We start from the raw sequence: 12,550 nt of genomic DNA on the forward strand, positions 1-12,550 counted from the left end.
CATTATTACTAATCTTCTTGATATTTTTGTGTTTATAGCTGGTTAGTTTTTGTTGTAACATGGTTCTATTTACACTTGTGTTATAATGTACTAAGTACGTAATCTCCTGTTGTTTGGACAATAGATTTAGGTTACTATAGATTTGAGTATCGATCCAATACAAAAGGAACGATTAAACTATTAAAATGAATAATTGCATTTTTGATCACAATTCCATGGGCTGTAGGAGGCTTATTTAGAGCCGAACTTTTTGATATATTGGCCGCCCAAATGCAGCTAAGATAGGCTACAGCACCCCCCGCAACCCTAAAAGAAACAAGCGGTTGAAAATGGATGGATGGATGGACTAATTTTAGTGCATGGACACGCACTGACTGGCATAGACATTTAGAGAAGCTAATTTCAGTGGGTTTGTGCTGAAAACAAATTGTTGTTGTACTTGTGCAATGACAAAAAAGACCTACCCACCTACCTACTTACTAGGGCTGTGAATCTTTGGGCGTCCCACGATTTGATTCAATACCGATTCATGGGTCACGATTTGATTCAAAATCAATTTTATTTTTCAATTGAACACGATTCTCGATTGAAAAAAAGATTTTTTCACGATTCAAAAGGATTCTGTATTCATTCAATAAATAGGATTTCATCAGGATCTACCCCAGTCTGCTGACATGCTAGCAAGCAGAGTAGTAGATTTTTTGTAAAAAGCTTTTATAATTGTAAAGGACAATGTTTTATCAACTGATTGCAATAACGTACTTTTATTTTAACTATTAAACAAACCAAACATTTGACTTATTTTATCTTTGTGAAAACATTGGACACAGTGTGTTGTCAAGCTTATGAGATGCCATGCAAGTGTAAGCCACTGTGACACTATTGTTCTTTATTTTTTATATTTATAAATGTCTAATTTTTAATCACTGTTATGCTGAAATTATAATTATTATTGATACTGTTGTTGATAATATTCATTTTTGTTTCACTACTTTTGGTTTGTTCTGTGTTGTGTTTGTGTCTCTTCTCAATTGCTCTGTTTATTGCAGTTCTGAGTGTTGCTGGGTCAGGTTTGGTTTTTGGAATATGATTGCATTGTTATGGTATTGTTGTTTATTTTTTTGTAATATCGATTAACATTTTTTTTTAAAAACATCGATATTTTAAAAATGAGAATCGATTCTGAATCGCACAACGTGAGAATCGCGATTCGAATTCGAATCGATTTTTTCCCCCACACCCCTACTACCTACATCGGATCATTTGTGACCTTCATGCTGCTACTGTGGCACTCTGGGTAATGACAAAAAGGCAAATAACTGAATGCTAATAAGCTATAATTTTCTCACAAATTTTAGCGCTGCTATACCTCTTGATCCATTTCATCCAGGAATCTAAACTCCCAAGTTTTCCCCCCCGTTTGCCTCCTGATTAAGGAGTGACTGGGGCGCTCCCTGTTACCTCCATCTCAACCCCTCTCTCCCCAACTCACACGCGCACGCACGCACGCACGCACGCACGCACGCACGCACGCACGCACGCACGCACGCACGCACGCACGCACGCACGCACGCACGCACGCACGCACGCACGCACGCACGCACGCACGCACGCACGCACGCACGCACGCACGCACACACACACACACACACACACACACACACACACACACACACACACACCTTCTTTCCATCCCTCATTCATGTGCTGCCGCGGTAACTAGCCTATTATCTGACAGTTCCACTCCACTGACCTGTCCAATAACAGCTTTCACATCCCTGTAAATGCCCCGGAGAGAGAGAGAGAGAGACACGGAGAGAGAGCGGCCGAGCGGCAGAAAGACATAGAAAATGAAAGGAAATGTGTGACTGGATGTGCATTGATGGATAAACCCTGGAGATTGGCCTCGTGTTATAAACATTTACGCCGGGCTAACAGATCATCTCCAAGATGGGGTGTGCCCCATTGCCACCCGCCTCCCCTCCCCTCCGGCGAATTGAAAGGCCAAGATTAGAGAGATGATAGCTTTTCAGATTGGAGAGGAGATACAAAAATGAGTTTCGCCGCAGTTAAGCAGCTGATAAATTGATGGCGCTCGCCCTCCCTTTCTTGCTCTATCAAAATCTATTAAACATAAACAACCTGTTTGTGTAGTGTAGTGGAGGAAGATGATAGCTGAAGGATGAAAAATGCATCAGAAATAAGAGTAGAGCCACTTTACAATAATCCTATGAAGGGGGTTATAAATTGCTCATAGCTATGTTTGTTAACTTATGAACCTCAACATGCAAGGAAACCTCAAATGTTCAATTTCCCAGTGCAATGTTCCAGCGGCAAACCCTGTTCATAAACAATTTTTCTGTAGAGGCATTTTTTAGGCGACATTTTGACATTCTCAACTGTCATATAAGTGTAAAAATAAGTTAAAGGGGCTGTTTGCAGCATTTACACAGATGCCTTGGGCGCCAACTTTCCAATGTATTTACACAGTATCGTGGTTCTCAACCTTTTTTCAGTGATGTACCCCCTGTGAACATGTTTTTTAATTCAAGTAACCCCTTGTCACTAATGGACTTAGACTTTGCTTGTTTCTTCGACGCAGAGGGTGATTTGCACGAGCCAGGCGTGAATGTAACTACATGATGATTTATTACTACATAAACAGACTACAACAAAAGGCAAACAAAGGGCGCGCACAAGGGCGGAAAACAAACTTAGCTAATGAAAAAACAAAAGACTAGCATAAATGCTGCAAACTACAAACATGAAACAAAAGAACTTGCACTGTGGCATTAAAAAACCAAACTTGCACTGAGGCATAAATACCAAAACTTACGTGGCGTGGTCAAAAACCGAACAGCAAGGCATGAAGGTAGGTACATGGAGATGTGGGTAAAGTGGGAAGTTGCCAGACTGACTATCTGGTGACTGTGGCTTAAATACTAGCAGTGATAATTAACCAGCAGGTGCGAGAACTAGGGACCGGGGCGTGAATTGGAGACAAGGTGGAAAATAATGAGTAACTATAAAAAACAAAAACAAACCAGGAAGTGCAAAACAGAACTGAGTGTCCAAAAAACAAAATATAACATGACCAAAACAAAACATAATCCATAGGCGTGACACCCCTAATTAGAGCAAAGCTTTTTTGGTTGAAAAAAAGAGATAAAGAAGTAAAATACAGCACTATGTCATCAGTTTCTGATTTATTTAATATTGCTATAGTGGTCTTTCTTGAACTATTTGGAAAAAAGATATAAAAATAACTAAAAACTTGTTGAAAAATAAACAAGTGATTCAATTATAAATAAAGATTTCTACACATCAACTTAAAGTGCCCTCTTTGGGGATTGTAATAGAGATCCATCTGGATTCATCAACTTCATTCTAAACATTTCTTCACAAAAAAGTAATCTTTTACATCAATATTTATGAAACATGTCCACAAAAAAATCTAGCTGTCAACATTGCATTGCTGTATTTTTTTCACAGTTTATGAACTTACATTCATATTTTGTTGAAGTAATATTAAATAAATATATCTATAAAGGATTTTTGAATTGTTGATATTTTTAGAATATTTTTGAAAAATCTCATGTACCCCTTGGCATACCTTCAAGTACCCCCATTTGAGAACCACTGCTGTACCGCATTATTTCGGCTTATATGACCTAATGATATAATTACTTACGTGCAAAACAAATGCATTAGCTTTAGGTGTTGTTGGCTAATGATAGCAATATGGACAGCTAGTAGTGTTCTCCCCATACCAATGTTTTGGTACCGGTACCAAAATGTATTTCGATACTTTCCGGTACTTTTCTAAATAAAGGAGACCACCAAAAATGGCATTATTGGCTTTATTTTAACAAATAAATCATTTGTTTCTAATTGCAATCAAAGAATAATTTATTCCTTAAATTAAATGGTGAACATGCTAGAGTAGTAAGTAAGCAAACAAAGGCTCCTAATTTAGCTGCTGACATATGCAGTAACATATTGTGTCATTTCTTATTCTATTATTTTGTCAAAATTGTTAAGTACAAGTGGTAGAAAATTAATTATTAATCCACTTGTTCATTTACTGTTAATATCTGCTCAATTTTTCTTTTAACATGTTCTATCTACACTTATGTTAAAATGAAATAATCACCTATTCTTCTGTCGTTTGACATTTTACGTAAGTTTTGGATGATACCACAAATTTGGATATCAATCCGATACCAAGTCGTTACAGGATCATACATTAGTCATATTCAAAAGTGACATATTTCCTGAGTTCATAAACATAATATACATTAGATTTTGTGATGCCAAAAATTATTGATGTAATCATAGTAGTATCGACTAGATACGCTCTTGTACTTGGTATCATTACAGTGGATGTCAGGTGTAGATCCACCCATGGCGTTTGTTTACGTTGTGATGCCGGTGAGCTACGGTGTGTAGTGAAGCATGTTTAGCTATTCCTCGTCCTGCAGGGATGATACTTGTAAGAAACGTACTTTATTTGTCGCCATGGAGGCGAGGATTAGTGATTTGGAAGTAGCTAAAACACTGCCGATTGCGGATGGACTTCAGCCGCGAGCCAGCTAGCCATGTCTTAAAGTACCTCTTTTTGAGGGTGTTTCAGTGTTATAACTTTACCTTTATCTTTAGTTTTTAAAAGATAAAGGGTGTCCGTTTTCCTTTTTCTATCTCCACACTGTCTGCTTGCAAGTACTCTGTGATTGTGCACTGCCGAACATGCTTCTCTGCTCATAAACCAGCAATGCCATGACGCGACGACCAGTAATTTTTAGATGAGGTATAGTACCAAATATGATTCATTAGTATCACGGTACTATGCTAATACCGTACAACCCCTAATAGCTGGCGTTAGCTGTCATTGAATGTATTTCTTATTGTTATTTTTCTCATAAAAACAACATGACTGCAAATTGTTTGTTGCTTTAATTGGACTGCGTTTGTATGTGTGCACGTGTTGACGAGACCGGGTGAGTGACTGCCGTAAACAGCAGTAATTCAATTCGAGCTAGTAAAAAAAATACATTACATAAACCTTGTTATTGTGAAAAAGAAAGACAATTGTCAAGCAAATGTTTTCTGTTACACCACTAATGGTATCATAAGAAAGCTGATAACAACACAATTAAAGGCCCAGCTCAAATAGGATTTGCGTGGCAGAAGCGTCTCAAGCGTCTTAGTTTTTATAATCCGCAACAAAAAAATGTGACAAACTGTAAAACAAGTCAACTTGGCATTTATAACAAATGACAAAATACCATCTTAAAGGCTAAATTGGGGCCCTAAGCAGAATTTCAGTTAGGTTTGGAAAATTTCACACTTTATGTACTGTATGTGAAACAATTTTTATTCTTTTAAATAAAACTTGAAAATAACAGCTATCTATCTGTACAGTAATCTATTTATTTCTATCTGCACCTTATTTGTTATTTATCCTGCACTACAATGAGCTAATGCAACGAAATTTCGTTCTTATCTGCACTGTAAAGTTCAAATTTGAATGATAATAAAAAGGAAGTCTGAGTCTAATTTGATGTATGTTTTGTACTAAAGAGGTATGTAACGACAAACTGTAATAATGATAACCGTGGTAGAATTAGTTTTAAAGTAAAATTATTTTAAAAAACATGACTGATAATTGCATTTTGATGAACTCGTGGATAAATTAGGATAGGATAGGATAGAACAGAATAGGATAGAATAGGATAGACTTGTATTTATCCCACAATGGGGAAATTAAAGACAGTGCAGGTTTTTATTTACAGTAACAGAAGTAAAGCATAATGAAAAACAAAAATTTAAAATGCATACTAAATATTGCTCACTAATATGTATAGATAAAAGATAAAATACAACAAAAACACACCAACATTGGTAATGCACACCACGGAAAAGAATAAAAATATCCCAGTAATCACACAAGTGTGTGGTATACAACTGTAGCTGTGGGTGAAAAGGACCTGCGGTCGCGTTCCTTCTTGCACTGTGGATGTAAAAGTCTATTTCTGAAGGAGCTGCTCAGGGCTTCCACAGTGCTATGCATGGGGGGTGAGATGGATTGGACCTTATGGAAGTCAACTTGGTCAGCATTTTTCTGTCAGCCACCTCCTCAGTGCTGTCTAGTGGGCAGTCTAGGAGAGAGTCAGCTCTTTTAATCAGTTTATTAAGTCTGTTCCTGTCTCCGACCGTGCTGCCCCCCACCCCAACAAACGACGACATAGCGCCAGCTCGCTAGCTTAAATGCTAACATGAACAACGTACCTCAATCTAAACTGGAACAAACACATTTCTGTCCGAGCAACTAAGATATTGAATTGTGCAAATTGAACCTACAAGCTGTGCTTTCTTAGAACAGTGATCGATCTATTCTCAAAGGAATACAGATGGTGTTTTCACGGTGCGTTCAAGGACTGCTAAACAGAGTAGGATGCCACAATGCCCGCCAGAAATAATAAATACGATTTAATTTGTTACGCAATTTTTTGTCACCCATTCTGTTCATAACTTTTACGGACAGAATTTCTAGGCGCAGTCAAGGCATTGAGGGGTTCCGGTTTGGTGGCAGCGGGATTAGGTCTCTGCTTTTTGCAGACGAGGTGGTCCTGTTGGCTTCATCTGGCCGGGATCTTCAGCTCTCACTGGATCGGTTCGCAGCCGAGTGTAAAGCGGCCGGAATGAGAATCAGCACCTCCAAGTCCGAGTCCATGGTTCTCTCCCGGAAAAGGGTCGAATGCCATCTCCGGGTTGGGGAGGAGACCCTGCCCCAAGTGGAGGAGTTCAAGTACCTAGGAGTCTTGTTCACGAGTGGGGGAAGAGTGGATCGTGAGATCGACAGGCGGATCGGTGCGGCGTCTTCAGTAATGCGGACGTTGTACCGATCCGTTGTGGTAAAGAAGGAGCTGAGCCGGAAGGCAAAGCTCTCAATTTACCGGTCGATCTACGTTCCCATCCTCACCTATGGTCATGAGCTTTGGGTCATGACCGAAAGGATAAGATCACGGGTACAAGCGGCCGAAATGAGTTTCCAGGTCTCTCCCTTAGAGATAGGGTGAGAAGCTCTGCCATCCGGGAGGAACTCAAAGTAAAGCCGCTGCTCCTCCACATGGAGAGGAGCCAGATGAGGTGGTTCGGGCATCTGGTCAGGATGCCACCCGAACGCCTCCCTAGGGAGGTGTTTAGGGCACGTCCAACCGGTAGGAGGCCACGGGGAAGACCCAGGACACGTTGGGAAGACTACGTCTCCCGGCTGGCCTGGGAACGCCTCGGGATCCCCCGGGAAGAGCTGGACGAAGTGGCTGGGGAGAGGGAAGTCTGGGGTTCCCTGCTTAGGCTGCTGCCCCCGCGACCCGACCTCGGATAAGCGGAAGAAGATGGATGGACGGATGGACTTTTCATTTAAATAATTATCATAGTATAAACCAGACCTGGGCAAATTAAGGCCCGTGGGCCGCACGCGGCCTCTTAAGCTTTTCAATCTGCCCCGCTGGACATTCCCAAACATTTGTTTTAGATCATTAAGATGGAAAGTGTAGCTGCCATTATGATGTGCAGTCATGTTTTCTAATGACCGTAAGTCTTGAACTATACAAAGTATTTCAATGGTTGGAATCTGCATGATATACTAGTTACTATGGTCATCTAATTAGTTACTATGGTCATCTAATTAGTTACTATGGTCATCTAATTAGTTACTCTGGTCATCTAATTAGTTGCTATGGTCATCTAATTAGTTACTATGGTCATCTAATTAGTTACTATGGTCATCTAATTAGTTACTATGGTCATCTAATTAGTTACTCTGGTCATCTAATTAGTTGCTATGGTCATCTAATTAGTTACTATGGTCATTTAATTAGTTACTATGGTCATCTAATTAGTTGCTATGGTAATGTAAGTCACAGCAGCTGAGACGAGGCACCAAGCAGTGTGGGTGGGGAGCGTTTCCACAGAGTGTCTCCAGACCCGCCAGCCTAAAATGCGGGTATCAGAGACAGATGCAGAAGGGGAGAGTTTTACAAAAAAGTTCTACAGCTTAGTACCATATCAAATATATCACATTGTCAGTGTTTCTTTTTTTTTACTCTGCGTTCATATTTCGCTTTGTTTATTGCATTTTTTATTGCATTTTGCTTGATTGTAAGATATGTCGATTGAGAGGGGGTGTGATGTTCCCATGTTGTCAATATTCAGTGTTTTATCGGCCATAGTTAATATTGTAAATCCTACTTTCTTTATTTTCATGTACATTCTTGGTGTATCATTCAGTAAAAAAAAAAAAAATCCACTACATTTTTTAAGGCGGTCTGTTATACAGATTTTAGCATTCAGACATTATTGTGAGGTTGTGTTCCTAAAAATAGAGGTAACGGCCCCCAGACACATTTATTTCTCAAAATTTGGCCCCCCCGAGTCAAAATAATTGCCCAGGTCTGGTATAAACCGATATTTAAAACAAAAAAAGCCCAGCCATTAAAACAGAAAATACTAAGACTAAAACACTATCTGGGACGGTGTTGCGCGGTTGGGAGAGTGGCCGTGCCAGCAACCTGAGGGTTCCCGGTTCGATCCCCATCTTCTACCCACCTCATCACGTACGTTGTGTCCTTGAGCAAGACACTTCACCCTTGCTCCTGATGGGTTGCGGGTAGGGCCTTGCATGGCAGCTCCAGCCATCAGTGTGTGAATGGGTGAATGTGGAAATAGTGTCAAAGCACTGAGCACCTTGAAGATAGAAAAGCGCTCTTCAAGATTGTAACTGGGGGCGCCACCCCAAAGGGAATAAGCGGTAGAAAATGGATGGATGGATGGAAGTATAACCCATTTACTATTTACCATACCACTGAAGCATGAGAAACACAAAACATGCAAAATAGTGGATTTTCTAATGGTGTGTCTATTTGTTTTAGCTACTAAAAATAAATAACTTGGTCACAAGATCTCAATACTTCTTAAGCACTTTCAACAATACCGTGACAATGATTATAACCAAAATATGAAATGTTCAAATTGCTACATCCCCACTACTAAAACCAAAAAATTAATTGGTCAGCTTTTATTTATTGTTTTGGGGGGGGGGTGAAAAAGAATAAATCTGACGTAATTAAAACAAATTTGTGATTGTTCCTAACACAAGTCCAACTGGGGATAGAACCCAACATGACTATTTTACATGACTAGCATTTATTTGGCGACAGAATTGGTAAGATATTCTTGTCAGTGATGGAGGAGGAAGGTTTGTGGAAAAATTGAATATGAAGCCCACTTTCATTTATTAATTGACATTTCATAAATTAATATTTGGCTGAGTAAACCCCCCATTAAAGAATATGATAGGGTTTCTGAAAAAACTGACTGTCTTAGACTATTTTTTCTGACGTTTATTCTGTCACCGTCTGAACTAAAAAAAGATTATTGGATGGTTAATTTGTCTTCCTCAGGCCGCTGCACCTCTTCAGACACCTACCAGGATAGGCCCACCTCACACTTTAAAACCCCGTTACAGGCATTAACTGATACTGTACCTCCATGTGTTAAGTGTTAAATCCAAACATATATTGAAAAGGTCATCTATTTAATACTTATATGAGACACAATAATTATATTTCTTGCCTACATTAAAAAGGGTCATATGTTTTTTTTCTACATTTAAAACACTTCCTTATGTTCTATATCAGGGGTTCTCAACCTTTTTGACCTTAGGGCCCAACTTTTTTACTACGAAAGGAGCCCGGGTCCCACTTAAATATTACCGCTGAATTAGTCATCTTAACAATGAATTGAAATCGTATTCAATAGTTGTATCTGTCAGGCATTTTACTGTGTGGATTGTTTTTCATGAAATGCAAAAGAATTGGACCAGACATGGCGTGAAGGTAAATACATGATTTAAGTCATACCAAAGACTATAAAAAAAAAATGGGACCCATTGCCTCCCTGCTTGGCACTCAGCATCAAGTGTTAGAATTGGGGGTTAAATCACCATAAAAATGATTCCCGGGCGTGGCACCGCTGCTACCCACTGCTCCCCTCACTTCCCAGGGGGTGATCAAAGGGATGGGTCAAATGCAGACGACAAATTTCACCACACCTAGTGTGTGTGTGACAATCATTGGTACTTTAACTTAATTCTTACTATAAAAAGTTGCAAACAAACGGCACGCACAAACTTGGCTAAGGAGCTAAATCAACACTACGACGATATGGGCATAAAACAAATAAACACTCACTGTGACACGAATAAACAAAAACTTACTTGGCCAGGCATGGAATGAGCATAAACAGAGTGATGACGCCAGGACGACCAACTGAAAAACCAGGCTTAAATAATAATGACATGATTGAAATAGGTGCGTGAGTCACACGAATGAGGCAGGTGATACTAATGGGTCGTCATGGTGACAAAACAAACAAGGATGCGTAAAAACAGGAAATAATGGAGTTTTAACCTAACAGAACATAACTAAACCAAACATGATCACAAAACATGACAGTATCTAACCTAATTACTGTGTACAACCTTATCCAGTGATATGAAACCATGTGTTCTTCATAAATATTATTGTTTATTTACCACATAAAAATTAGGCTTAGGTCAGGCTGATTAGGAAAGAAAAAGTACTACTCAAACATACTGCATAACAAAGGACTCATAAATAACTGCTGAAAAATACATACATACATACATATAAATATATGTATGTTGTGCTAAATAAGTGCACAGAATTAATAATGCATATGATTAACTAAACCGTCAATACAATTAAAGTCGAAATGAAAGTACAGCTTTGTCACTTTAGTCATAATTGTTGCGCTTAAAAAAACTTCTCTATGACTTTAGCTCCAGACTTCTTCTGTTTGATAATGTCATTACTGCCACAAGTGGTGGAAATGTGTATTACAACTGAGTACCCCTGCAGCCCATATGGACCACAGGTGAGAAAGAGATATTTTTTGGCGGGCAACTACAGGGCGCTCGCAGCGCAACAATTGGTTAAGAAACACTGGTTTACATAACATGTAATGGTGCTTCTTTGGTCAAAATTTTGCATAGTTTATGTTTTACAGATCATCTTCAAGCCACTTTCTGACCGTCTCTTCCGGATGCGCCATTTTGTAGGCGGTTTTATTCACGTGCCTTTACTCGGACTGTGTCTTCACCCCGACAGCCATGTTGTAGTTTTTAGCACTTCCTTATGGAGTCTAATGATAGATATAAGTTCGAATTATACGCTACTTTGTATTAGAAATGGCAACAGCGGAGGATACATCTGCATAATCGAGCCAGTCTGCCTCACAACAAAGAACGTCGGACTACAATGGTGGACTCGCGCAAAGATCCTTGGGTAAATATCTACAACTGACGTCACCGATTGGAAAAACATCACGAGTTGGGCAAATTTCAATTGGCTAGTTTGGGGTAAGTATGAAGGAAGGCAAAATTGTTTTATAAAAATGTTTGCAATGCCTCAATGGTTGGATATCACAAATCTCAAATATTAAAAAAAACAGCTACCAATAGGTAAGAAAAGTTGGTTTTGCATAGCAGGTCCCCCTTAAATATTTTTCATCAACTCGTGGTTGTCAACTGGTTGAACAGTGGAACTTACCTTCCTTAATGACCGGCGGCAACACACAGAGTCTGCGATTGGCTGGCGGCCAGTCCAGGGTGTACACCGCCTCTTGCCCAAAATCAGCTGACATCGACTCCAGCTCACCCTTAACCCTGAGGATGACAAGCATTTCTTAATTTCGATGAATATAATTTACAGCTAAAAAAAGACAACCCAGATTTTGTATCTCAAAAAATTGGAATCATGTCCAATATTGTAAACTATACACTAATCAATCAATGTTTCCTTATATAGCCCTAAATCACAAGTGTCTCAAAGGGCTGCACAAGCCACGACGACATCCTTGGTTCAGATCCCACATGTGCATTCATTCAGGCGCAGAGCTGCAGGGGGGCCAAGGCTAAACTGGGCCTCTCACAAATCTACAGTCTGGGTAGAGCAGGCCTCCGGTTGGGCCCAGAAGAGCTTGGATGTGCAGTTTTGTTTTAATATAACCAATTTACCAGCTGGTCTTGTGTGAACTAGTAGGTTGCCCCAGTCAGGAAGAGTCATAGTAGCTAAAAATTTTACAAGACTGACTTTATTAGTAGTTTAATAAAACAATCATTCATATTTTGTAGTATGACTGGCTTTATTTCCACTCTCACATTTCAATTTGCGACGTGAAAATTGTGCTTCAACGATACTGTCTCCAAGTGTATTCTGGGAAAAATTTGTCATCAACCGTCCACCAACGTCATTAGTCACTTGTCAATAGAGTACAAGCTACAAACTTAACAAGAGTGGCAGTGCATATAAACATAAAAGTCTTGTAGCGGTGGTGTACATACTCTCTCTTCTGCTGGCATAAAAAGTGAGCGTGCTGACTACCGAGCTAAAAATATATATATATATGTTTTGCTCGATAGCGAAGGGTTTAGAGGGCCCCCACCCCCTGCCCAGCTCTGGTCGTG

The 12,550-nt window shown here is 39.6% G+C and overlaps 1 protein-coding gene across 5 annotated transcripts in view; it reads right to left on the minus strand.

Annotated features, from left to right (window-relative positions):
• ubn1 (ubinuclein 1) overlaps positions 1-12,550 on the minus strand; it is a 240,863-nt gene that overhangs the window by 211,822 nt on the left and 16,491 nt on the right. For 4 of the 5 annotated variants that reach the window (XM_061880359.1, XM_061880360.1, XM_061880362.1 and 1 more), the window contains one exon: positions 11,634-11,749. In XM_061880359.1, the coding sequence (XP_061736343.1) occupies positions 11,634-11,727 (94 nt within the window). In that variant the 5' untranslated portion in view covers positions 11,728-11,749. Of the gene's footprint in view, positions 1-11,633; positions 11,750-12,550 lie in introns of those variants that run through there. The other variant, XM_061880363.1, reaches the window with a different exon arrangement.

The sequence above is a fragment of the Nerophis ophidion genome, linkage group LG20 (assembly GCF_033978795.1).
Source record: "Nerophis ophidion isolate RoL-2023_Sa linkage group LG20, RoL_Noph_v1.0, whole genome shotgun sequence".
NCBI lineage: Eukaryota > Metazoa > Chordata > Actinopteri > Syngnathiformes > Syngnathidae > Nerophis > Nerophis ophidion.